At 42.7% G+C, this 27,267-nt stretch overlaps 1 protein-coding gene across 1 annotated transcript in view; it reads left to right on the top strand.

Annotated features, from left to right (window-relative positions):
- The window catches only part of COL4A4 (collagen type IV alpha 4 chain), a 120,993-nt gene that overhangs the window by 56,960 nt on the left and 36,766 nt on the right, over positions 1-27,267 (top strand). The window contains exons 20-34 of the mRNA XM_032401003.1: positions 376-480; positions 4,008-4,172; positions 6,335-6,424; positions 7,495-7,658; positions 12,803-12,875; positions 13,843-13,949; positions 15,618-15,801; positions 17,218-17,286; positions 18,250-18,357; positions 18,844-19,062; positions 20,868-21,029; positions 22,107-22,277; positions 22,873-23,016; positions 25,353-25,460; positions 26,372-26,553. Coding sequence (XP_032256894.1) covers positions 376-480; positions 4,008-4,172; positions 6,335-6,424; positions 7,495-7,658; positions 12,803-12,875; positions 13,843-13,949; positions 15,618-15,801; positions 17,218-17,286; positions 18,250-18,357; positions 18,844-19,062; positions 20,868-21,029; positions 22,107-22,277; positions 22,873-23,016; positions 25,353-25,460; positions 26,372-26,553 — 2,051 coding nt within the window. The remainder of the gene's footprint in view (positions 1-375; positions 481-4,007; positions 4,173-6,334; positions 6,425-7,494; positions 7,659-12,802; positions 12,876-13,842; positions 13,950-15,617; positions 15,802-17,217; positions 17,287-18,249; positions 18,358-18,843; positions 19,063-20,867; positions 21,030-22,106; positions 22,278-22,872; positions 23,017-25,352; positions 25,461-26,371; positions 26,554-27,267) is intronic.

Below are 27,267 nucleotides of genomic sequence, written 5' to 3' on the forward strand. Positions count from 1 at the left end.
CATCTCTATGGGCATACGACTCCAAATGTGATTTTAGGATGCAGAAACTGTTATCTCACCTTTCCAAAAGTAGGGTTTTTTTAAATTGCTAAACCATTTGATTAAGACCTACCGAGATGCTGCCTCCAAGAAAAAAGTGACCCATATCACTGAGAGAGACAGTGCTTCCCCCAGTTCATGTGTTTGCAGAGCAGGGGCAGCTGAAGAAGGGGGTTCTAGTTTGAGATCCTGCATTTTTTTTTTTAAATGTCAGGAGAAATCGCAAGAACAGTCTCTTAGTTGTGCTTAACCAAGTCTTACAAGAAGTAATTGTGTGTGAATTTTAAAATGTAATTATATAGTTATTATATTGACATGTGTTGTTGTTTTGGGCAGGCCCTCCAGGGGATCCGGGGCACCCTGGCCGCTACGGAGAAACGGGGTCTGTTGGACCACCTGGTCCTCCCGGCCCCTCCGGTCCACCAGGGGAGGACTGTGCAGGTAGAACTCTCCTGGCTCTTGTACGCCAGGTTTCCTACATCCTCATCCTCAACTCTAGCTGATACTGAGATCAACTAGGAGCGTTTCAGAAAAACTCATGACTGTCCCGCCCCCCAGACCAAGCATGTTGGGCTCTCTGGGACGTGGATCTAGGTGTCTGCTATTATAAAAGCACCTCCTATTTCTAATGGACAGCTGGACTTAAGAGCCACTGAACTCAAACCAATGAGTGGCTTCCTTGGAAGAAAGCCAGGCTCCTCAACTGCACCTCAGAAATATTCAGTCAGCATCTCGGGGCGGCGGGGAGGTGAGGAATATGTGTGGGTAAGAAGCATCCCGCAAGATTGTCACAGGCAGATAAGATTTGGAAATGGGTGCCAGGGTAGAATGTTTTCTCAGGTCTTAAAACCCTCTTGGAAGGCTCTCCCTGTCGACATCTGTTCGTTAAAATTGAGTTCCTCTCCTATGAGAAAGGCGCAAATCAGATTATGAATTTAAAAATGTTATTAATTAAAAAATTTAAAAAATGAAATGTGATTCAGCCTTAGTTAAGAAACCAAAACCAAAACAAAAGTCCTCACCTCCCCCCCCCTCCCCCGCCCCCGCCAAATCCGCACCCCCTCCAAAAACAAACAAACCAAGCAAAAACACCTTAGAGCTCATGGTAATAGTGGAGGAAGAGCCTGGGAAAGAATCCTATTGATAGAGGACTTTGAACTCCTTCAAGTGCTGTGCTGACTGATATTCCCAAGTAAGATTAGGAATAGAAGTTTAGAGGATATTTGCATTCTGTGAACTCAGGAGAACTGATTTAACATGCGAAGAGAGAGTCTTGAATAGATGTAATTTTATCCAGTCTGTGTCTCTTGTTATATTTACTGAGAAGGAGTAAGAAGTTTCCTGAGATTCATCTGTTAACTACCAAGTTCTTTAACTATCCCCGATTCTAGCTTCCACTTTGTGGGATCTGATAACCCACTACAAAGGGGGGCAAAGCTTTGTTTAGTTGACTTAACTGTAGATACTGTGGCCTTGGCTTAATTGACCAAGGACTATAAAAGTCATAGAGAGAGTACTCAGCTGGTCAGGAATCATTAGCACCTGGTCTTAGATATCTCCTTTCGGGCTTGTTCATAATAAAATAGGGGTTCCAACAGATTGAAATAAAAACCCAGTGGGAGTAAGCAACACATATCTCTAGCGGACTGAAAACCAAATGTAATAGAAAGACTCTTATGTCCACAAGATTTTTAAAAAGAATTAACCCAGTGGCTTTCAAATCTTGACTACAACCCATTATAAAAAATACATTTTATATTATATTGCATTTACATTGCATTGCACACACATACATGTATCCACATACACATACGATTAAAATACAAATTTCAAAAGAAAAAAAGAAACACAAATTTCACAAAATAATACCTTTTTGTGTATGATATATTATATTTTCTGTGCCACTTTTTTCTTTTGAAAAAAAATTTTTAATGCTGGCCACAACTTAATTGATTTCATGGGTGGTCAGGGCTGCTATATGCCAGACACTGTAACCCATTTTCCCTGTTGAAAGGTGGTTGAGGATTTTCCATGGCACCGGGACAAGATACCAGGTAGCATCCAGGTCCATCCAATGACCGTAGGGGTTTGGAGACAGGTCTTAGGAGTGACATGAAGACAAGATGGCAGCCAAGTCCACAGGAGCACGTTTCACTTAAGTACACCAATGTCTATAGCCTTTATTATACATATTTTATAATCATCTGAAGTATTTACCATGAGATAAGCAGGAGTTTGGAGTTCGGTACCTGTGACTGAATCCCAGCCTTGCCCCACTTCATGTAGTATACTGAAATAGATATGCATTTACACTATGGTCTAAAATCATTCCACGTTCTACTGCATACAAACTGTGTGACCTTGGGCATTTACTAAACCTCTCTGTGCCTCAGTTTTCTCATCCTCAGAGGGCAGTTCTCGTTAGGGTTGAAAGAAGTAATATGTATACAGTTCCAGAATGTTAGCTATTATTATTACTCATGTGTGGCCTAAATTTTCTGTGCCTTATCTATAAGGTACAAACTTTTTGCAGGATTGTTTGAGGAGTAAGGATAACGTTTGAAAGTGTATGTAAAGACCCAGCACATGCACACAATAATGAATGCGGCTAATTTGGCTAGAGTGCCACTTAACTGATTACTGACAGGGTTTCAGTTGTCTATTGCTGAAAAAATTACCCAAACCTTAGTGGCTTAAAACAACAACCAGCCTATTACCCCTCACTCTGTGGTTCAAGAGTTCAGGAAGGGCTAAGCTGAGCAATTCTAGATAGAGATGTTCCTATGGTGGCAGCCACGTAATGGCCGGAACCAGAACGTGAGGACTGGCTGGGCGTCTCTGTCCTCTACCTTTCATGTAGTCTCATGGCCTCTCTGTCCTGCTCTGTACTTATTTAGGCGTCCTTATAGCATGGTGGCTTCAGAGCAGTGATACTGCTTCCATGGTGGCTCAGGCCTGCAATCCCAAGCATTTCAGCTCACAAGACAGAAGCTGAATCATCTTTAATGACCTAACCTTGACCTTATATATATAGTGTCACTCCTGTTGTACTTCATTAGTCCAATCACGAAAAGCTGTCACATTCAAGGGGAAGGGGACATGTCACCTCTTGCTAGGAGAGCATCAAGCTTCTACAACAGTGTGAGGGAGAAGAGCTACCATGGTGGCCATCTTTGAAAACTACGGTCTTCCACTGAGAGATTCATGCTCAGGAAGAAGGAGCTGTGAGAAGTGGTCACTCTCATAGGAAGGCTTCGAGCTGTCTTTAGCCAAAGTCCCCAGCAAGGGGGTTGGATGCCACAGGAAAGCAGGATTTAGCTTTGACTCACTCTGACCTCTGAACACACTGAACATCTCAGCATTCCTTGAGCGTGTGCAATTACCAGCTATTGCACTAAGGTCCTTACGTGAATTATTTTATTTATTCCTCATAACAAGCCTCTGAGGTAAATACAGATGAGTAGAGAAGTTCAGTAACTTACTTAAGTACATGTGGCTGGAGAGACAGAGGTTGGGTTCAAATCCAGCACCTCTCTGCCTCCCCACCAACCTAGGTTGCTATGAAAGGTATGGTATTCTATGTCTCGCATAGATGATACATGAGTCTGTATTTTTATTTACTACATGTGCTAATATGTTCATTCAGATTATTTTTAACCAAATTATCAAAGTGGCAAGATTAAAAAATAGTATTTTTAATTAAATAATATGTATTTTCCCCCAATAACCCTAAATAATAGGGGAAAAGTAAGAAAATCTGATTCCTCAAACCTGTTTCCATTTGTGTGCTTATTTCAAAGAAGGTAAGGTATTTTTATGGCTGGGATATTAAGTCATTTTGAAGTACATTTTTTTTTTCCTTTAAAAGTATTTACAGCCTAAGGAAGAATGTACTGATTTTCATTTCTTCTAAACAAGAGTTTACTCTGAGAGATATATGTGGTTTTAATTCTTGATTTCTCTTCGAGGCGTGATGGGACCTCCTGGGCCAAGAGGGCTTCCTGGTCATCCGGGATTTCCAGGCGCAGCTGGTATCCCTGGGAGAGCTGAATCCAGTCCAGGAAAGCCAGGGAACCCAGGACCACCCGGGTTGCCTGGAGCCCCAGGGCTGCAGGGACCTCCGGGATCAGATGGTAAAGTGCTCCTCGTTCACATTCATTGGCATTTATGTTGCATGTGATATTTGCAGTGTCATGCAGAAAATGTGACTTTCTAAATATTTTTAAAAATTATCTGATATTTCATGAGCCAAGTTAGTATTATTAATAATACTAAAAAGTAGACTGATGTTGGATATCACATCAGCTACAGCATATGAAAATATTTGGTTGAGCATTTAAGTGTGAATTACGGAATTTTGTAAGTGGATATGATTTTTATTTTTTAAGTGTAGTTTTAATTTTTATCAGAGGTACAGATGGACTGCTTGAGAATCAAACAGTTCTATGAAGAACTTCCATCCCAGGCAACCTTCTCCTGTTCCTTCCTCCCCAGGGGACATTATTTTCACACAAGTAGTTGGATTTTCTGTTATTTGACTTTCTAGTGACCTTCAATGTACTTGTATTGCTATTTCTTAATTTTTTTTGGGGGGGGCAGAGGGCGAAAGAGAGAATCCTAAGCAGGTTCCATGCCTAGAATGGAGCCCCATGTGGGGCTCAATCTCATGACCCTGAGATCCTGACCTGAGTCGAAATCAAGAGTCAGTCGCTTAACCAACGGAGCCTCCCAGGTGCCCCACTGTTTTTTTCATTCTTGAGTTTGAGCCTAATCTTTTGACTTCCTTCCATAGAAGATGATCAGATCATCTGATCCCGGAGGTCCCTGCAGCCCTGGGGATCCAGGCAACCCGGGTGGGGACTAACACGTAATAAAATAAAATTTAAAAAAATAAAATAATAAAATAAAATAAAAATTTCTTGAAGTGTTTCTCTGAAGATACTTCATATCTTCAGTTTTCTCCTTCTGGACTCTATACATTTGCCTGTTAGAGAATCCACCCTACGTGTCTCTTTCTCTCATCCTTATTCTTCTTCACCTTTATATTTTTCTGTAACACTTTCTAGTAGACTTCCCCAACTCCATCTTACAACTCTGCTCTAGAATTTTTCAATTTCTGCTTTCATAATAATTTTTTTTAATTTCTTAGGGTTTTGTTGTTGCTATTGTTTTGATGTTTTCTTTTGTAGCCATCTGTTCATGTTTTAGGGATGAAATGCCTTCTTTCATCTACTTTTTAAATTTTATAGTTTACTTCAAAGTTTTCTTCTTGCTATGTTGTCGGTTACCTCCAGTTCTGAGGGGTCACGGTTACTGCTGTAATTTTTGAGAAGGAGATCTTAAGATTGAACTGTTTCTTTAACCAGTCATTCAGATTGAGGCATCACTGTTATTCTACTTCAAGGTACCAATTCCTGGGGCACCTGGGTGGCTCAGTCAGTTAAGTATCCAATTCTTGATTTCAGCTCAGGTCATGATCTCAGGGTCATGAGATTGAACCCTGCATTGGGCTCTGTGTGGGGCATGGAGTCTGCTGAAGATTCTCTCTCTCCCTTTCTCTCTGCTCCTCCCTCCCCTGCTCCCATGCACATGCTCTCTTTCTCTCTCTTTCAAAAAAAAGGGGCCAATTCCTGAAGTCTGGGAGAGATTTCTCATGTAAATTGTGCTCTTTTTTGCCTTTCCCCACAGCCTGCTTAGATGTCAGCTTTTCAGGGTCTGCTAGGTTCTCTCATATTTTTTTGCTGTTGTTTTCTGTCCCCTTTTCTTTGTCCTGCAGGCTTATGCATTTTTATAATATTCCTGTACTATTTGCTATGTTACTGGGATTTGGGAAGAATAAGGAATTTATTGTTTGTGTTTAATGTCACCTTTAATCAGATGTCTCTGGATTTATACTTCTATGAGCTATGTGTTATGCTTTCTTTAATTTGGTAATTATTCATAATTGGAGGAGAAAAAGATCCTTGTCATACAGTTATTTTGTTTGTTTTGTTCGTTGTTGGTTTGATTTGGTTTGTTTGTTTTGTTGTCCGTTGCCTTGCTCTGCCACCCACTAAGTTGGGATTGAGAGTAGGATGGCTTTATTGGTGGTGTGGTAGCAGGAATATGCTGTGACGTTTGTATGATCTATTTGTATATATATGTTCTTCTATCAGAAAGAAAGAATCATGGGGAAGGAGTGGAAACAAGGTGGGCTTGAGAGGAAGATGGGAGTGCAAGAGGCACTCCCACTTGTTCTCTAGAAGACATTCACAGAGACTATGTGATTCTCTCGCCCCCCTTCCCTACTGTAAAGTTATATATTGTAGTGTTGGACACCCTGGACCACAAGGAATAAAAGGCAAAGTGGGTCCTCCAGGAAGAAGAGGCTCAAAAGGAGAAAAAGGCAAGTATGCATCAAAGGTAGGATTTCCAGAAGACTGCAGCATACGGAGGGTTGGGGGCATTTATGATGTGAGCAATGCGCCACTTCACTTTGACGCGTTATATGCCTTACTTACCCCTGTGAGCATTCCTTTTCATTATGTGCTTATGAGGTGATTAGAACTTACCAGAAGTCAAGTCCTTCTTTTCTTCTCCTTTTTAAAATTTTATTTATTTATTTTTATTTAAATTCAATTAGCCAACATATAGTAGTATATCATTAGTTTTTGATGCATTGATCAATGATTCATTAGTTGCATATCACAAAATCAAGTCCTTCTATCTGAGAGTCTACAGGAGACACTTGCCTGCTGTGAAATTTGCCTCAGAGTGGTGACTTGTTTCATGAGGTCCTTTTTATTCCTTGAAAAAGCAGAGATAGGATAGTATGGATCTTTTATTTCCCTTTCTCTCTGTGGGTCCATATTTCCCAGACACATCAAATGTCTCTGGCTTTAGGTTTCTCCACCCTAAAGGTTGTTTAATGCCTTTTTGACCATCTGAGATAGGTGGGTATGAGAGCATAAACACAGCTGAGTTCGACTATCCTAAAGGCATTTCTTTTAGACTGAAAGTCCCAATGATTAGAAAATGCATTGTAGTGAATTATCAATTATAATACGCAATGCACTCAATAGTCCTTTTTCACATATTAGTTTGTTTATTTGTTTAGAGTTTATGCTCCAACCCATTTTTTTTTCTGTTTCTTCAGTAGAAACTGAATAAAAGATTTTCACACTTTAAAAAATAAGATCGCTTTTTTAAAGTTTCTTTGGTAGAGTTGGATATCAACTTTCCCCCTAGAGTTTGTCAGGATGGGTTTCTTAAGACCCCAAATACCCCATTTGTCTAAAAATGATATATCTGCCCCACACAGACCATGCCTAGCAGCCCCTGCACAGTGCCCCATGCCCCCACGTCACACATTATCAGAACCTTTTGTTCTTATTTCATTTCTGGTTTTGTTTAGTAAAGGCTTTTTGGGGTTTTATGCAGGAGATGTGACAAAGCTGCCTTTTATCCTCTGTCTAGGAAACACGGGGCTCTGTGCCTGTGAGCCCGGTCCCATGGGCCCACCAGGACCTCCGGGACTTCCTGGGAGGCAGGGTAGTAAGGGAGACTTGGGGCTCCCTGGGTGGCTTGGAGAGAAAGGTCACCCAGGCCCTCCTGGAGCTGAAGGATCTCCAGGACCACCAGTGAGTAGCTCTTATCAGTAACAAACTTTCTAGTTGAAAGAGACAGATAGAGATAAAATTCAACTGTCCTTCTTTCTGATGTATGGTGTGATATATATATTTTATGTTTTGAACCTATATATATATGTATATTAATGACCCAAAAAATCATCTATATTCATTCATTCATTCATTCATTCATTCATCAAACTAATATTTATTGAAGACCTACTATGTTCCAGGTGCCGTTCTAGGTGCTGGGGATACAATAAGGAGCAGAACACAGTCTCTGCCCTCCTGGGGACTCCAGGGGTTGGGTGGAGACACACTATGTAACAAATAGATGAGTGTTTATGGATGATGATGATAAAGGCCATCACCATCTAGTGTGGCTTGAGGGGCAGAGCTGGAGGAGATGAACTCAGGGGAGTGGCTGGAGGTTAGGAGGGGCTGTGGAGCATGGGGTTTGGTAGGTGGGTTGGATTTGAGCTTTTGCTCTGGATGACATGGGACAGACAGTGGAAAGTTTTAAGAAGAGAGAGACATAATCTGACATTAGCTTCAAATGGATCACTCTGATAGCGCTGGTAAGAACAGATCACAGGGGACAAGGGAAGAAGTGGGGAGATGAGCTGGATGATGATTACAGTAATCTTGGTGAAATGTGATGGTAGACAGATTAACATGTTGGTGCTGGGTATGCCGAGAAGTGGTCAGATTCTCAAGATGTTTTGAGGACAGTGCTACTAGATGGGCTGTTAGGCTAGACACGGGATATTAGAAGAAAAGTAAAGGCTGAGGCCCAAATGGGGAAGACAATGTGAGGTGTCGATGTGCAATGGGGGGAAGGAAGCAGTATTATTGGTAACGTCTTAAATTTGAGGTGCCTGTTGGGGCGCCTGGGTGGCTCAGTCGTTAAGCGTCTGCCTTCAGCTCAGGTCATGATCCCAGCGTCCTGGGATCGAGCCCCGCATCAGGCTCTCTGCTCGGCGGGAAGCCTGCTTCTCCCTCTCCCACTCCCCCTGCTTGTGTTCCCTCTTTCGCTGTGTTTCTCTCTGTCAAATAAATAAAATCTTCAAAAAAAAAAAAATTGAGGTGCCTGTTAGATCAGTCGAGGTGTTGAGTAGGTAGTGAGATGATATTCAAGTAAGGGATTCAGATGAGAGGTCCAAACTCAAAATACAAATGTTGGCTTTGCCAGGTTTTTCGTGATATTTCGTGCACAGAGTAGATGGATCTGTTTTGAAATGGTTCGCATCCGCTGACCGTTATAAGTGACTCGAGTTGAGGAACAACCTTTCAGCTACTTGGCTGCTCAGAACAAAGTCACTGCCCCATAGGGCACTCCTCTGAAGGCTAGACAGTGCCCACCTGTCCCATCGTTATTGAAGAGCCTTCATCCCGGGATGACCTGGAGCCTAACCATCAGCCCCAACGTGCTCTTTTCCATTTTCCCCAGGGAATGCCATGAAAATAGGGCTCCAGTCTGAAAGCCTTAAGTGAGGGTGACAGTTAGGCTCTCCTTGTACCACCCTTGACACCCGTGCAAAGCACCCTGGCAAAGTCCACTCAGCAAGAAGCTAATTCCTTAATGCATGTGTGTTGAATGAACATGGCTGCAGCTGTTAAGTACTTTGTATTTTATTGCTGCTTTTTTAATTAAATATTTTAGCATAGTCATTTTTTTATGTTGGTACTTAATCTTCTTAATGAAGCGTATACTGGCTCTAAAATATTTCTGTGGCTTCCTCTTGAGTTGCTTCTCAGGGCTAACATCTTTTAGTGTGAATGACTAGTTCATCCAGGGTTGTCCTGGCTGAGCTTTCTGCAATTCATTTGCTCTAGGGCTCACCTCTTTGGGGAGGTTCTATTTCTAACGTCCTTTTTCTGTGTCTGATTCTGTCCATACGACTTCTCTGCATTAAATTCATCACAGGGTGGTCATAGTGAGGGACTAGGTCCATAGCATGGGCACCATGAAAGGAAAAATGGTGGAGGGAGAAGAATGGGTAGAAGGAGAGAGCACAGAGGAGCCACGGGTGATCATTGTGGGTGCTCTCACTTCCCCTGACATGTCCTCTCTCAGCATCTGGTCCCTGGCCTCAGCAGCCACAGATGGGTAGGAGAGTAGAAAAAAGAAAAGTAGGTTTAGATTCTTTGCAATTTTTTCTGTGGTTAGACCAGTGCTTTGTATTTATCACCATAGTCTGAGGATGGGGGTTTCCCACCGAGATGCTATAGTGCAAGGCACGGGGCCTTAGGGGCACGTGGACCCACCTTCACATCCCAACTATGACATTGGTGAGCTCTACAGTCTTCTTGAGCTTCAGTGCCTCATTTATAATATGGATATAATGACACCTGTCTTACAGGCTTCTTGGTAAGGATTCAATTCAGCAGTATATTTTGAGGACTGTAAGGTATACACACCAGTGAACAACCAGGGTCAGTGCCCCCAGTGAGGTGCAGAGCAAACCAAAGGTCACAAACTGACATGGGCTAAATCTGATCCACTGGCATGTTGATTTTGCCTTTGTGGTATTTGTTTTTGTATTATTAATAAGATTTATGGCTACCCTTGAGAGATTGGAAGTTCATTAACACAGGGTCAGTGCATTCCTACAGTTTCCAGGAGCTGAGAGGTGGCCATGCCTGTGGGAGTAGGGCTGGGTGCTCATGTCCCCACGCAGTCCATCCATCTGCTTCCCTTGGTAGGCACGGCCCCTCAGCCTCTGTGGCTAAAGTCCCTAATGTAGACCATGTTTTAAACAACCGGTACATGCCTGGCGGAGAGGGGTTCTTTTATTGCTGCTGAGATTTTGTGGTTGTATTAACACATGTATTTAGTGATCTCAGATCTTAGAACAGTGACAAGTAGCTCTTGATCCCACAGCTGCTGGGAACCTTTGGCCCAAGAATCTTTTAGATTCAACATTTGTTTCACTAAGAATCTAAGTGCCACGAAGGCAAGATGGTCTGCTGTTATCTGTTGTGTCCTTGTAATGTGTATTATTGAATATTAATCCATGTCAAAAACCTGGAAACCTACCATTTGCTTTGCACGGGTGTCAAGGGTGGTACAAGGAGAGCCTAACTGTCACCCTCACTTAAGGCTTTCAGACTGGAGCCCTATTTTCATGGCATTCCCTGGGGAAAATGGAAAAGAGCACATTGGGGCTGATGGTTAGGCTCCAGGTCATCCCGGGATGAAGGCTCTTCAATAACGATGGGACAGGTGGGCACTGTCTAGCCTTCAGAGGAGTGCCCTATGGGGCAGTGACTTTGTTCTGAGCAGCCAAGTAGCTGAAAGGTTGTTCCTCAACTCGAGTCACTTATAACGGTCAGCGGATGCGAACCATTTCAAAACAGATCCATCTACTCTGTGCACGAAATATCACGAAAAACCTGGCAAAGCCAATGTTTGTATCTCGAGTTTGGACCTCTCATCTGAATCCCTTACCTGCTGTTATCTGTTGTGTCCAAGTAAAGCCTGGCACTTTAGGTTCTCAGTAAATGTCTCTCTAGTGAATTCCAAAATAAGTGCTGGCTATCACTTTTTTTCCTTACTAGCTCACCTAAGTCTGTGATCTGACTCTAGTGCTTCAAATTCTGTATCTGCAGAGCATTAGAGCAATTGAGAGTACATTCTAAATCTCCAACGTGCTAACTAACAAACTGCTCAGACTCCCAGGAGCACTCCACCGGCATTGGCCTTCTGGAGTGGACTTGGTTCACAAGCTCAGTGAATGGTTTTATGTGTTGATAGTTTATCAGAAGGACGTTATCATTATCTGCCTCTTGGACTGAATACTTTGGCCCTGTCTGGTTGTCACTTACGACATAGCATATACAGGAAAATTAAGAATTAAAGCAACATTCAACCCATATTAGCACTTTATAATTTCTAAAGTTCCTTTCCTGTCTAATCCAGCTATTTCTACTTGGAAATTTGTTCCACCCACCTTTTTGGTGTCTCATAAACATTGTTACACAGTATGCTATACTATAGTGATGCTTCTGGGGGTTTCGAGGGGGTGCGTGGAAATGCTTTTTCTCTACATCAAATGGCTCCCACGCATTTTTGCCATTTGGGTTTTTAAGCCTGTTGCATAGGGTTTTGGCTTCTTCTTCATTCTTACTGCTTAATACTGCCATTATGCTTATCTCTACTGGCACCTTCTTCTCTTAGTAGTTAACTGCTTATAAAGTGCCTGTTAAGAAGGTAATTAAGCTTGCATGAACATGTTGTTAGACTGTATGAAAATAAGACAATGTGGCATCTCTGTGAGAGAAGAATTGTTTGCTCAGTCATTTTCACCTCCATCTAAATTCTTGATTTAGAGTTTCTTGATTTTTGAGATCATGGGATAAGTAACCTTAAGCTATGTATGGTGTTTCTGTAGCTGTGTTTACTATGATGCTTGGCCACTCTAATATACTGATGGTAGGTTTCCAGGTTTTTGACATGGATTAATATTTAATAATACATAATGCTTATAAAAACCATGACCCAAATAGTCGAGTCTCAGAGCAATGTGGAGGTCAAAAGATGATGAGCCCATTGGCCAAAATTAGCTGTTTACTTGCTATAGAGAGGAAATATATGAACTATAACAAAGGTTCTTATTTTCCCTCCTCTTGCTCATCAACTTCCCGCAATATCACACACTTGTTGCTAAACCTCTCCCTTCAGCTTTAGTGGCAGCTCTTGTGGTTAACCTACCCTCCTCCTCTTTCCTCTACACTCTACATTAAAATGCCCAAGATAGTTAAAGATTTTATTTTGAGATAAATTTTATTTTTGACCCAAAGAGGTTGCACAATCATGCAGAGAGTTCCCATGGACCCTTCATTCAGCTTCCCCCATGATAGCATACATAACCATAGTACATTGCCCATACCAGGGAATTGATATTGGTATACATTTCTGTTGAATCTGGTACAGACCTTTTCCAGAGTCCACAAACTTTTAAATGCAGATCAAGAGCCTCAGTTTTGTAAGGTAGGACCCATGTTAGAGGGCAAGGAAGAGAATGATACTAAGAGTACCAAACCAGAATCTAGAACAGGTGATTTAGAAGGAAAGAAGAGAGAGATTAGATGTACATGCATAACTTTTACCTCATCAAAATTAAACTGATTTGTTCCTCTTATTTTTCACCAAGGGGAAACATGGTGCCTCAGGACCACCTGGCAGCAAAGGAGAAAAGGGTGACATGGTTGTATCAAGAGTGAAAGGTGAGCCTAGTCAATCACGTAGCTCCCTGCCATTCAATGAATGATACAGGAACCATCCTCTTGCATTCATTTCCCTTGTGACCACAGATCAGTTCTCTAACAAGATTCAGGATTGTTGAGATTGCTTAAAATATATTCCTTGCCCCTCCCATTTCTTGTGAGAATGTTGAGCCTCAAATCCTCTATCCCATATTTGAAAACATAAAAAACATATTCGAGTCCTCATTATTGTGAATCTGGGTTTGACACAAGACCACCTTTGACTTGCCTACTGTTTATCCAGTGCATTATAGCATCCTGTATTAATCAAGACTATTTTGGTCAAGACAGAAACCCAGCTTGAAGTCATTTTAGAGAAAAAAAGTAATTTATTGACTCACCCAAACAAAATTTGAAGCAATAGATGTAGGGTTCGCACTGGGACGGCTGGATCCAGGAGATTCTTCCTGCATTTTGCATCTTTCATTACACCATCTGCATTTCTCCCCAAGACTATCTTTCCTGGGCTGTGGGTATGCTGCCCTTCCTGCCAAAAGCTCCAAGTTCTTACAAAAAGAAAGAGAGCTCTACCTTCTCAGTTCTAGTTTGAAAAAAAAAAAAAGAATCAAGAAGAAGTGGACTAGGCTGGGGGCAGTGCACAACCACAGACTGCCCCCCCCCCATTCCCCACTGCCAGGGGATGGGGCACCATGTTTGGTGCCATACAAGCAGGGGCAGATGCTGTTGTGACTGGTGCCTCCACACACAGCCGCCCTGGCAAATAAGAGTCAGTGGGTTTGGCAATTGTCATTCTCCTCTCCGACTTTTGCATGGTTGTTTTTGTGTGACTGTAGTCAACTGAGACACTCCGAGGCGTCTCTACCAGCCCACGCAGAGGCAAGGTCATTGTTTTTATCTTTGTCCTGTGTTTCCTTCTACTTCACCCGCTGCTGAGAAGGCTTGAATATCTTTTGGCCTTTGTTTCCAGGGCAGAAAGGAGAAAGAGGTCTTGATGGGCTCCCAGGATTTCCAGGACAAGAGGGACAACATGGTCAGGATGGACTTCCTGGAAAAAAGGGGGATCCAGGCCCCCCAGTATGTATAATTCTTCTTTGGCTATCGAATTTCCTTTTCTTATATGGCCATGAAGCTTCTGTTTTCCCCTTCTCAATTTAAAACTATAATGCAGTCAAGTGTCAACGTGCTAGAAATCAGAGTTGCCTTCTAGTGACTGCCACGAAAAGATGATTGTTATAAAAGGTGTGGCGTAATTGCAGATGGTCTGAAATCCTGAGTAATGGTTTAGTTATAGCAAGACTCCCTGTCCTGTCTTCAGTCTTTGTATCATTCTCATGGTGTGTATCTGTTTCAGGGGCCCTCACATCTACGAAGCCCCCAGTGACCTCAGGCCTGTTCAGTTAACTCTATAGGACGGAGGACAGAACACAGGTCCTGATAATGACCTTCGGTTCTGTCCCCAGATGAAGAGGCACATGAGGGGAGGTCGCAAGCAAGGGAGGGTCAACTAGTGCAAATCCCCTGAATTTTTACATATTGGCTGATGGGAAATCCCACTGACAAGTGATATTTCTGCACTTTTCAAACACGTTTTGGGTGGAGACCATGTGTAGGTAACGCAAGTCATAAGAAAAGACTATGAGACATGATCCAGTGCTAAGGAACTTAAAATATCTTGGGTACATGAGGCATTTTTGATTGCTTACAATGTCATAAGAACTGAACGAGGTGTTTCGTGCATATCATCAGTCTTCTGAAGAGCAATTCGCTTCCAGATTTTACCATCAGAAATGGAGGCTAAGGGTATGTTACTCCAGGTCACCTACCTATCAAGTAGGCTAAACTAGAGTCAAAACCCCAGTCTGTCTTACGCCAACACACGTGCTGCTTCTGTTAGACATGCTCCCTGCCATTGAGAACATCAGGCCTTCCTTGTCCGTGAGAGTCCTGGAAACTGTTCATTCCTTTGGAGTGAACGAGATGAGCCCCACATGGGGCAGACGTGGTGGCAGCCGGGGCTTGAGAGGCTTCTTCTCCACTGGAGCACAGCTTGCGGGGACCCTACGGGGAACTTGCCAGTTCCAGGAACCACTGCTCGAGGAAGCCCCAACAAGGGCTCCACAAAGATCTTTCTAGTTTTCCAGACCAGGTGCAAGCTTTGCAGCGGGGATTGATTTTACCATAAGCAATGCTGCCTTGTGATGTACTTGACACCCTGTTTTTATGAAGTTGCCTGAGGAACAAAACTAGACAATTAAGCAAAGGTCAAATTCTTAAGCAGGAGCAGAAAGTGTTTGTCAGCCCTTGGCCTGCAGATGTGGAGGGTGGTAGAGTCTATCCCTGTGTCTCCTCATAAGAATACAGGACAACAATTTCAAATACATAAGAACTTATTTGTTCAATTTGTAAGCCTTCTACCTCCCTCAAATTATATATTTCTGTATTTCATTATTTTGGTATCAGAGAGTTGTTCTCACATAAAATTTCTCAAGTATATTTAACATATAACACACACATGGCTTTCTGTATTTGAGGCTCAACCCCCCCACCAGCATATAAGTGTTTGTAAATATTTATGTAAAATATGAATAAGAAGCTGAGTTAATCATTTAAAATTACGTTTGCTATTGAGTCTCCTGGAATTATGAGGTTTTTCTATGTGTTTCTATAGCTTATGACAATGACTGCTTTGAACTCATGGACTAGCAAAGATTGCTAACTGACTCATGATGCAAACATTCCCAGGGGGATCATGAAGACGCATTACCAGGTGATGAAGGGTCTCCTGGACCGCCGGGCCTCCCAGGCAGAGCAGGACCTAGGGGACAACCAGGTCTGGGATTTCCCGGCCCACCAGGAGAGAGAGGGCCACCAGGAGCTCCAGGCCGCCCTGGCGAGAGGGGCCTCGAGGGCTTGAAGGGTCAGAAAGGTAATTTTGAATGTTTTGTGTTACAGAATGGCAAGGGAAATAATGGAAGCTAAAGTGATCCTCTCTCCTGGGCAAAGTTATTATAGCTATGGTTAGAACCGCTAAATAACATTCCTTCTAGCTGCTGTTCAAACCTTGATTGTTGTCTAACAAATAAAAACATTATAGCACAATCAATATTTAAAACAAATTCTTAAAATACTAAAATGTCTTTGTTGCTGTATTTGTCTGGCATACCAAAATTGCCTTTCATTCATTTCTCAGTACCAACTCGTGCAATCTGTATTAAATTTACATACATATTCAAAATATCTATTTGTTTACAGTCTTTTGAGACAGTGCAGTGTATCTTAATAAAAAACACTAATACTTCATTTTAAAAATACATCATTGTCCTTGAAAACCCGTGTGTAAGCATTCTAGGAAGAAAAACAAAGAAGGGATTTCAAATATATTTGACAGTTATCTGAATTTAAACGGTAAAGTGACTTGCAGTATTAGAGCGGAAAGCTTTTGAAAAGGCTGGAGGAAGATTTATTTAAGATTTTTTTCCTTTGTAATATGTACATATGCCTCAGGCTACATTATTAATTGTGAAGTGTTAGAACTGAGATAGTATCGTTCGTTCTTGCTTTGAAAACATAGGCAATAATTTGGTCCTCAATAAGGCTTAAGGTTATGGTTCTGGACCCATCAGAATCTAACATTATTTTTATTCAGTTGATACATTTTTGATTTGAGAGCATATGAAGCAATACATTATAATCCATTTGTTCTCTTATAAAAGAGAAATATTCCATTTCAAAGGGGGAGGGAACCAAGAGGCCCAAGCTTTGGAGTCTTCCTGTCTTCACCAGTGAAAATGGGGGGATGACAGTGACCACAGTGCAGAGTCATTAACAAAACCAAGAGACGATACATGTGAAGGCCCAGATCCATGGCAGGCCCTCCGGAAATGGCTACTGGCATTAATACCTCACCGAGTGTCCTCATCTACACAGGCCTCCCACCCCCAAACCAGGAGTCCAGTCCTCTGAGCTCACTGTTCGATGTCGCTCCTACTTCATGATTTGCTAGGTCTTCCGATTCCATTGTATTGGGTGTCATTGGGCCTGTCAATACATTATTTTTTTTTTTCCTAGGCTATTAAAACTGAAACTTCTTGGGATTTTTCTTATTCCCCTTATGTTCATAGCTGTCTGACAGTTGAAGCTCAGATTTCAGGACCCATCTTTTAAAAATTCAGAATAAAGGTAGTTCAGATGATCTAAGAACACTTGGGAGTCTTCTTTTCCCTTGAAATCCACATATACTATATGAAAAAATATCTTGATTGAGTTATCATTGAGATTCACTTTACGTGGGGTTATCGGTGGTGTGAATGCCACTTTGTTTGTTTGTTTGTTTTCATTCCAGGCGATACAATTTCTTGTAACGTCACTTACCCTGGGAGGCCAGGGCCCCCAGGATTTGATGGGCCTCCAGGTAGGATCAATGAGAAATTGCTGTTTTACACATTCCCCAGAGTAAAGGAACTGGTGACAGATGAACCGATAGTTAATCATCTGGCAACTAGTGAGGATAATTATCATCAGGTTTTGAGGGACTCTGGGAAAACAGCATTTGTGGTAAGTCACACTGGGGCTCAAGTCTACTGGTTTGGACATACTCTAGGTGGGGTTGTTTGATTTATTTTTTTAATTTCTGTGCAACAAAATTTACCTTGATGTGATCACGTATCAGTAGAAATGTCTGCCCTTTGAGAATTTTAAAACTGTACCTTCTTTCTTTTCTTATGCCGCAAGAGTGAAAAATGATAATGTGCTTAGTGATTGTAAGTTTTACTCTATTCTTCTTTCCAAGCCTCAAGGGATGTGAACACTCAAATTTTAACTTGGCGGTTATACCTCCTTTAAAGTTATTTTAGCTGAGAGAACTTCCAGTAAGAAATCACAGAACGTTTAAAAAAAAAATCTCGATTCCTTTTGCAGGTGCTTCTAGCCTATACTTCCTTTGAGGGCCATATAATAAGGTGCAGGGAAATAGATTTTGGCCTTTATCCTGGTGGTTTCTTAGCAGGCCACACGCTGGCTGCCGTCTCCTTCCTCCTACAAGGAGGAGGTTTGCTCGAATATTTGTGTTGAGACGGAGCATGGGAAGGCACCAAAAGATTTATCGGAGTGGTGGTATGTGTCTCAAAGGCTTTTAGGGAGAATCCTTTAAAGTATGGCTTCTGAGAAAGTGCTTTAACAAAATCACTCTCTTTGAAACACTTACTTGGAGCACAGGATTCATAAAATGATTATGTAAACCAGGTGAGGCGACATCATTACTTACATAAAGTAGAAATACTCTGAAAATGACAGTGTAGATTCTTTTTAAATCACTTGATTTTGTTCTCATTTGATTTGTGTTTTATTGAGCCTGTGTTTTGTTATTATTATTTAGGACCAAAGGGATTTCCAGGTCCTCGGGGCACTCCGGGGTTGAGGTGTTTGGATGGGCAAAAAGGTCAGCGTGGCAAACCAGGAATATCAGAAATACCTGGTCCACCTGGTAAATAAGTGTTTTTCATTTAAGAATGTGTATATGCCTCCTAAACTCAATGAGCTTAGTAAGCAGACGGCCCAGGGAGCCCTACATAATGGGGGGGAGGGATGTTTTTTCTTGAAACCTTAAGCTCTTAGCTATGTTTTGATAACTTTTAGGTGCTGGTAATTTTGTAAATTCTCAGGGCTCCTTCCACCTGAAGCATGAGTTCCAGCCTATTATTGGTCTGTTATTTGATAGAAACTGCTCAGTCCAGACAGACTGTCAGTGAATGAAAGCAATGAGGGAAACATCGTTGGCTTCTAGGAGATACAAAATCACAATGTATTTTCTTACAAAAGGTGGCAAAGCAACATTGCCTAGTAAGTTATTCTTAATTTTAGTTAATACTCTTGTATTTTTAAAAAATGTGTTTTTATCAAAGTAGTAGCCTTCCATTTGTATTGGTTCTATATTTGTACATTTAAAAATTTAAACTATTTTTTTCAATAGGGTTTCGTGGTGACGTGGGCGATCCAGGTTTTGGAGGTGAAAAGGGGTCCTCCGTTCTCGGGCCCCCAGGCTCACCTGGTTCTCGTGGAGCAAATGGTCAGAAGGGAGTCATGGGAGACACTGCCTATGGCCGACCAGGTGCCCCAGGCAAGAGAGGTCTTTCAGGAGTGCCAGGGTCAAAAGGACACAGAGGTGACCCGGGACGTCCAGGCTTTTCAGGTATGAGGGCCGCTCTGTCCCTGTGGTCCATAAAGCTGGCTCAGCTCTGGAACAGGTCACTGAAGAGTATTTAGACTATCTAGCCATAGAAATCTAGAATGCAAGATTTCCCCCCTAAGTATCTTCCCTCCTAAATGAGCACTGGTCACATTTCAAGGAACTTGCATCTGTAGCGTTGTCTTTATATTTTATGGGTTGTTTTCAAATTCAGGGCAGCTCACTGTGGCTCAGTCCATTCGGGTTGATTCAGCAGCTACTGGACATCTGTCTGCTTCGGACTCAGGATAGCGTGTGAGCACTGTAAACGCCCAAGGAGCAGGCACCGGGTCACCTGCCCACTGCCGAGGCCAGGTTGAAGGAGGACAGGCTGCAAGAGGAGGGGCAGCTCAGTGGGGCAGAGCAGTGTGCAATGGTGTTCAGGGAAGCTGGCTGTGGGCTGGGCCCTGGCAGACACACTGTGTTATTTGGACAGGTGACAGGATGGAGGGACTTTCATTCCAGCAGGGGCAGCGGGTGAGGAAGGTGGGAGGATGGCCCTGGCACTGACTTACGTCTGTTTCCAAAATCACTAAGGATTCCTCAGGATCCTCAGTACAAGTCTTTAATGTATTTAGCAGTAACCCTGGGTAAGGATCCTTAAAATCATCATCTTTGGGGCCCCAGTCTCAGGAATTTTGATTCATTACATCAGAATTGGCTGGGTCCCAGCAGTCCAGCCCCTTGGGTGATGGTGACCAAGAGTGGACCCCAGACCAGACTTTTACAAACACTGTTCTGGTTCTTTTCGAGCAGTAGATGGGCCAGTATTTATTAGGTATCCGCAATAGTATCATAGTACAGGGCAAATGGAGGGCAGGGGATTAAGTCACCTTCTCTGTCACCAGGGAGCTTACTTACTCTGTAGTTGGTAAGTCAAAGTATTCATATACAAAACCCCAATTAGTTGGAAAGTAACAGGAGAATACATTCTGTGAGTCAATGAAAAATATTTTGACTTAGTAATCCTACTCTCTCACTTATGACAATGTATCTAAGGAAAGTGTTCAGCAGAAAATAAAGGTTATTGTGAAAATACTCTTGTATTATCCACAGTAGATGAACAAATGGGAACAATAAAGAGAGTTAAGTAGTACACACACACACACTCAAAGGAATACCATTCAGCTATTTTCAACTAAAATTATTTCAACTAAAATTATAAAGATTATAACAAAATGGAAAACATTTGCAGATTAATATGCAATGTGAAATAATCCAACAATTATGCGCTGTGATTACTACTTAAAAGATGTAAACTTATGAACAGAAGTATAATGAAAACATGGAAAAATAGAATAGATTTTTAGGTTAGGGCATGGGATGATGGGGGGATTGATTTTCTTTCCTGAAAATTATTACTCTGCCTTTCCAATATATAGAAATTTAAGAGTTCAAGGGATGAAATAGCTTACAAAAAGCACATCCATAAACTGCAAACTGGGTGTGTAAGCACTGTGGAGATTTGGTGTAATGTGAGAGGTTAATTAAAATCAAGAAGAACTGCATGGTGTTTAAATTTGCCCAAGCAACTTCTTTGTTGCCTACGTAACCATAACAAGTAACTCTATTAGTAATGCATGGTTTTCCCATTCATTTGGAGCTCACTACCATCCAGGATAAGAAAATCCTTTGAGAGACTTCACTCGTTTGAGCCCTGAGCTGGATGGAAATGCTTGTTTCTGGTATTGCTATGCATGCCCCTGTTGCGTCAGGCTGACTCCCTAGTTTCATACCAAGAGTGTCACGAGTGCGTTGTATCATTTCAGGGCCAGCTGGCAGGCCGGGATTCCCAGGTCTCAAAGGCCCCAGAGGCAGAGAGGGAAGTGCTGGGTTTCCAGGAATCCCAGGTCCACCTGGTCAGTCCTGCAAAGGAGGCGCCCCAGGGATAGCAGGACCACCGGGAGTCCCCGGGGCTCCAGGCCGGCCAGGTAAGTGTGAGCATGCACCAAGCCCTGTGAAGAGTCTGGGACTTGACCCTACTTCCGGAGGAATGAGCCCACCTGCTGCTCTTTTACGGACCAGCACAACCAAGACCCTGCAGCAGAGATGAAGGACTTTCCTGTTCTAGAATGGCAAGTGGCATGTGCTTCCTGGTGGTTCGGGTCATTTCCCCTTGTCACCCTAGTCTCACGGGGACACCGAAGTGGGGCTTGGGGATGTTGCATTGCATGCACAGTGGGTCCCAGGATCTGCAGGGAGCACGGAGCCTGGGGAGCTGCTGCTTCATAGCCGCGGGCAGGACAGCCTGCTCCTTATGCTGGGGCAGGTGCTGTGTCATCCGTGGGCAGCACACACAAGCTTGAGAGCTAGCCCAGTTCTAGCCCATAAAGAGCAGCCAGGACCTTGTATTTTTGGTGCACCCAGCAAGACACGTAGGGGCTCAAGAGACCCAGGAAGAAGTGTGTCTCAACCCAAGGTGCTAGAGGGCTGTTTCCAGTGTGATCTTCATTTCACCATTTGGTTTGTCACCTGTTATTTAAATCCTATTGCATTTATCCAAAAATGGCAGCAAAATGCCCTCTGAATGGATCAAAATGAGATTGGGGCAAACCCTGCCACTACAGCTTTATTTCTAGCACCAGTAAAAACTAGATGATGTTGCTGTGATTTCTACAGTTCTCTCTGGTGAACAATCTGACCAAGTTTACTTGGCCAGAGCTGCAGGAAACACCTGAAAAGTTTACTTCCATTGGTTTCAAGAGTAAATACAAATAATATTTTTGTTCTTCACCCTTCCCCATTTTCCATTTTTAAAATGCTCTTTATAGTATTCGTGTATCTCTACTGGGAAATATTTATTCAAGTAATCTGCCTTTCCTTTTATAGCAGCCAGAAAAAGACGTTCCGAGACTGATGGAGAATTGCCACTGTGGTTTTAGCTGATAAACATTGTTTGTTTCATAGGAACGGATACACAATTTAAGCTATCGGGAGCTTTCTTTCCTGCCCGTGTGTGAAGCCAGTGTTCGGTCTTCACATGTTGTTGTCCTTGTGTTTTTTCTCAGGTGCCCCAGGTTGGAAAGGACAGCGAGGGGATATGGGGCCTCCTGGTCCATCTGGAATGAAGGGCCTCCCAGGAGTTCCAGGACGGCCAGGGGCACATGGTCCCTTAGGACTCCCAGGTGTCCCAGGCCCTTCAGGGGATGATGGACTGCCTGGTCTTCCAGGCCCAAAGGGTGGGTAGCACTTTTCCATTATTTACCCCTATTTTATAAACTTGAAATCCACTGCCAAGTGAAGACTATTACATATGATCATACTATTGAATTACTGTTATTTCAGCCTGATATTGTCCTTCTCTTAGTGACAGCTCCCTTCTTCTTATCTCCTATATTTTTATTTCCAGTGGCAGAATGTTTTGGCATATGTAAATGGGAAAAGGTGGGTAGGGAGATTAAGCCCACAGAACCCACAAACACTTCTGCTCAACACACTAGGTAGAGCAGATCAGGTGTTGGGTCAGGGCTAATGTACTTCCACATCGGATGAGCCCCCACACGCCAGCCCCACGTCCCCCCCCCCACATCTTAAAGCGTCATGAGATCAGGACTTAGAAACGTAAAGGCTCCCACTTCAGCCCTATGGGGTGGAAAGCTGAGTAGGCGAGCACAGCCAATACATGTGGCGGGGCTGATAGTGGTCATTCACCTTCGGTACAAACTGGGGTCCGAGGGAGGGCAAATCTCCATGCCGACGACAAGGAACGCAAACCTAGGAAGCATGCTAGCCTTTAAAATGTCTTTCTACAAGTTCATGTTCTCATTTCATCAGGATCCCAGGGGCTGCCTGGCTTCCCCGGTTTTCCGGGGCAAAGAGGAAAGCCTGGCCCCGAGGGACGTGCTGGCCATAAGGGGGACCCGGGAGAAGACGGTCGGCCTGGCTTCCTCGGAGACCGTGGGGTGAAAGGTGCCAAAGGTAAATGCACTTGACAGCACGATGATGCCACATTGGTGGTTTTGGTATTTGATCAGAACGTATAGAGATGGTCTTTGAAAAATAAATGGGACGATTCTGCAGCTTGGATTCCTCTTCCTTTTGGATTGCTGGTGTTTGTTTTAGAATCTTAAACCAAATTCATTTTCCAACCTCTCAGTCTTATTGCATATAACTGATAAATGAATTGCTCTATTAATAGAAAAAATAACAAGGGCTTTGATATATGGCTATTGGGTTGAAAAGAACCTTCTCACCAGTTGGGAAGGGGGTGAGGCCCCCAGTCTCTGTTTCAATCTTTTCTTTCTTTTTTTTTTGTAAAAAAAAATAATACTTTTTTTTGGTAAAGAGCCAGATAGTAAATATTACAGGCCCCTGTGGTCCCTGTTGAAACCACTCAGGTTAGCTTCTGCAGCATGGAAGCAGCCAGACATTGCATGGAAACATGCTAATATAACTTGCGTTCCAATCGAATTTTCTTCATGGACACTGAAATTTGAACTTCATTTATTTCACATGTCACAAATGTTATTTATTCCCATTTTGAGTTCTATCCCCTAATAATTTAAAAATGTAAAAACCGTAGCTCACGGATTATACGTAAACTGGTCACAGGTGGGATTTGGCTCTCAGGTTGTAACTTGCTGACCTCTGAAATAGAGTAAGTCCACTTCCATCTGAGCCATGAGTTACGCCTCCCCAGCTTCCTTTAAAGGAAGAGTTTTCAGGGCACCCTGGTGGCTCAGTCGGTTAAGTGTCCAACTCTTGATTTTGTCTCAGGTCATGATCTTGGGGTCCTGAGACCCAGCCCTGTGTCAGGCTCCAGGTTCAGTGAGGGGTAAGGGGGTCCTGTTTGAGATTCTCTCCCTCTCCCTCTGCCCCTCTGCCTGCTCATGCTCTCTCTCTCTCTCTAAAATAAAAAATATATCTTTAAAAAAATTAAAGTTTTCAAATAAATAAAATCTTAAAAAAATAGTTGTCCTTACTATTAAAAAATAAAAATTTCTAGATTACTGGTGTAAATGTTCTGTGTCCATCCCTGTTACATATTTACTTTTACCACTTAGCTAGGAGGCCATAGTGAGTGAAGGTAAAATCTCATTTCCAGTTTTGAGAATGAATGCTTGACAATTTGAGAAACAAGTTTTTTGTCCTTAAAGCCCTTTGGGTAAATAGCCTCCTATATAATTTAAATTACTTTTACTTCTTAGTGGATTGATTCTACTCTTATTTTTGTTTTACTAGCCTGTAAATTTTTTTATTTTTTTATTTATTTTATTTTATTTTTTTTTTTTTAAAGATTTTATTTATTTATTTGACAGAGAGAGACACAGTGAGAGAGGGAACACAAGCAAGGGGGAGTGGGAGAGGGAGAAGCAGGCTTCCCGTGGAGCAGAGAGCCCGATGCGGGGCTCGATCCCAGGACCCTGGGACCATGACCTGAGCTGAAGGCAGACGCTTAATGACTGAGCCACCCAGGCGCCCCAGTAAATTTTTTTATAAAAGAATCAAGGGATCAGAGTCACTCTTAGCTAGCTTAGATTAAGTGATGTTTGCTATGCTATTATGGTCTCCAAAATAAAACAAATTTAAGAAACTGATATTACACTGTATGTTAACTAACTGGAATTTAAATAAAAACTTTTTTAAAAAATGCCCTGATTGGTGTTTGCTCCCGTGGTAGAAATACTCCCACCATGGCTGATTTAAAGCTGCCAGCACTTTAATAACTGGTTTACAAAATTCTTGGCTTGTTAGTAATTGGCTCTCACCATGCTGGTATGAGCCCACTTGAGCACACTTCTACAACTGGACAATGTTTATGAAAATCAGGTAGAAATACCGTATATTCGTCCTACCTTTCAGAATTCTCTATGTGGAGAAGCAAGTTGAAATAAGTGTTCTTTTAATGTAAGGAAAATAATAGAGGGTGGCTAGGAAGGGAAAGACAGGGAACTGTAAAATATGAGATGGGCAGTTCACGTTTTACTGGATGAAGAGACATATTTCAGATTTGGAACTTTTCAAGCCTATCTGTTTTCACCTAAGACTCGGAGACCCATTTGGCTGAATTTAGCAAGTATCCACTGATCACTGCCTGTACCCCAGACCCTGTTGCTGGACACACTGGGAGGGGGATGTAAAAAGGTGCGGCCCTTCCTTTGGGAAATCCATTGTGATATTGTGCAAGCTATAAACATAAATATGGTTTAGGAAATGAAATGTGGATTTGCAAACTGGACCTGAAGTGTCGTAACAGAAAAATCATGTGTGTGGTGCTTCTGTTTGTTCTTCTCTTTCATAATTAATATCTGAAGGGGAGAGAGGACCCCCAGGAGATGAAGGAGAGATGGCTATCATTTCCCAAAAGGGGAAAACTGGGGAACCCGGACCTCCAGGAGATGGTGGATTCCCAGGAGAAGAAGGTAGGTAAAAGCTCATTCTTTTTAACTGTATCAAATGAGTTGGCCTTTCTAGATCATTCAAAGAAGCATGCATAAGGGGCAGCTTTCCTAATAATGCTGAGATTGGAGAAGGTCACTTTTTTTAGATACAAATATACACGGATTAACCTCATGTTGCATTTTTCTTTGGCTTTTCCATGCCAGAACTTAGTTAAAGTTCATACGTATGTATAGGTCTGGATATTCCAAACTAGGATCAGTCCTAAGATTGTACATCTAATACCAGTTCCAGCTTCCCAGTACCCCCAGTTGTGGTGACTGGTATTAAAACGAGTAACACAGTGATGACTGTCCAGGTCGTTTTGACCCATGCTTCTCCATCTTCAGCATGCCCACGAACCCCTGGGGCTCTTGTGAAAATGCAGATTCTGGATTGGCACGTCTGGGGCAGGCCCCACTCTTCCTTTCTAACAAGCACCCCAATGCCTGTGCTCCCCAGAAGCAGTATATGGCAAGGATTTTGGCCACCACATTTGTATTCTCTTGCCCCCCAAGTTCAGGTTTAGTCTGCGTGAGGCCCAGGCTCTTGTCTTGGCTCTCTCCTTAACTAGTTGTTAGGGGGCGAATGTTTTTTAACTGAGCTACGTAAGTTCTTCATTTGTGAGATGAGTGTGTGACAAAGCAGATGGATGACCCTGCAGGCTCATTCCTCCCTTGGAGTCCCTTCATTCCTCCCTGAGTCAATTCATGGGCGCTTCTTTCCCAGTGAGGTCACTGAAGCCCAAAACCATCACGATGGGGCTTAGGGCAGGAACCAGGACTCCCAAAACCTTGGGCTTCATCTCCTAAGTAGAGGACCCAAACTCTCAGCCTCACTACTGCTCCACCCAGGATTTCCTCGAAGAGGTTTGTCACACTTGTAACCCCACCAGGTGATAAAGGCGATCCTGGGATGCAGGGGAGGAAAGGAGAGCCGGGAAGACACGGAGCACCCGGATTTCACAGAGGGGAGCCTGGTAGAACCGGGCAGCCAGGGCTTCCCGGCTCCCCAGGCCCCCCAGGTTCCCCTGGGCCAAGAGGGATTATTGGTTTTCCGGGATTTCCAGGTGACCAGGTAAGTGGCTTTGGTTGGGAGGACAGAAATAATACAACCCTTTTGCTCTCGGATGCCCATAGGAGTCATAATTTGCCAGTGTACATCATTGCTCTTTGACTGGCTTTTAGAATGTAAGCGAAAAGAATGGAAGCTTCTGGAAGGCCATGATGTGACTATAATTTCTAAGGAGGGCTCATGCCTGTTTTCCCGTGACAGATGACAGAGTCACTTACTCCACGTACTACCCTACCCCCCCCCCCAAGCCTAGTTTAAACAGCTCCACAGAAACTTTCCTCGTGACTACTGGTTTATCAGAGTAAAGAATCCTCTGAAAAATAACCCAAATTCCAGTGTCTAAACCTTCCTATCTGGTTGCAGATATCACAGATTTTGCTGTAAATACATTTGGTCTTCAAAACCATGAGTAAAATACCCCACTGAGAAGCCAGGAGGTACAATATGTGTCATAGACTACATCACAACTTCTAGAAGATGGATATAATTTGCTAGCCATCTTTTGGAATCAAATAGATTTTTCAAGTTTTTGGTAAAAAAAAAAAAAGTCTTCTAACAATATTTTATTTGGTAATAATTTGCTCAATCAATCCTTAAAATTCAAATTATGTGATACATTTACTGTTTTGTAATCATGCTACCTGTTGGTACCTCTAATTCTGGAGTTTTAGTCACTTTTAAAAAGCTAGACACATGTATTAGTATGCTGCAATGCAC

The sequence above is a fragment of the Phoca vitulina genome, unplaced genomic scaffold (genome assembly GCF_004348235.1).
Source record: "Phoca vitulina isolate PV1807 unplaced genomic scaffold, GSC_HSeal_1.0 scaffold1, whole genome shotgun sequence".
Taxonomy (NCBI): domain Eukaryota; kingdom Metazoa; phylum Chordata; class Mammalia; order Carnivora; family Phocidae; genus Phoca; species Phoca vitulina.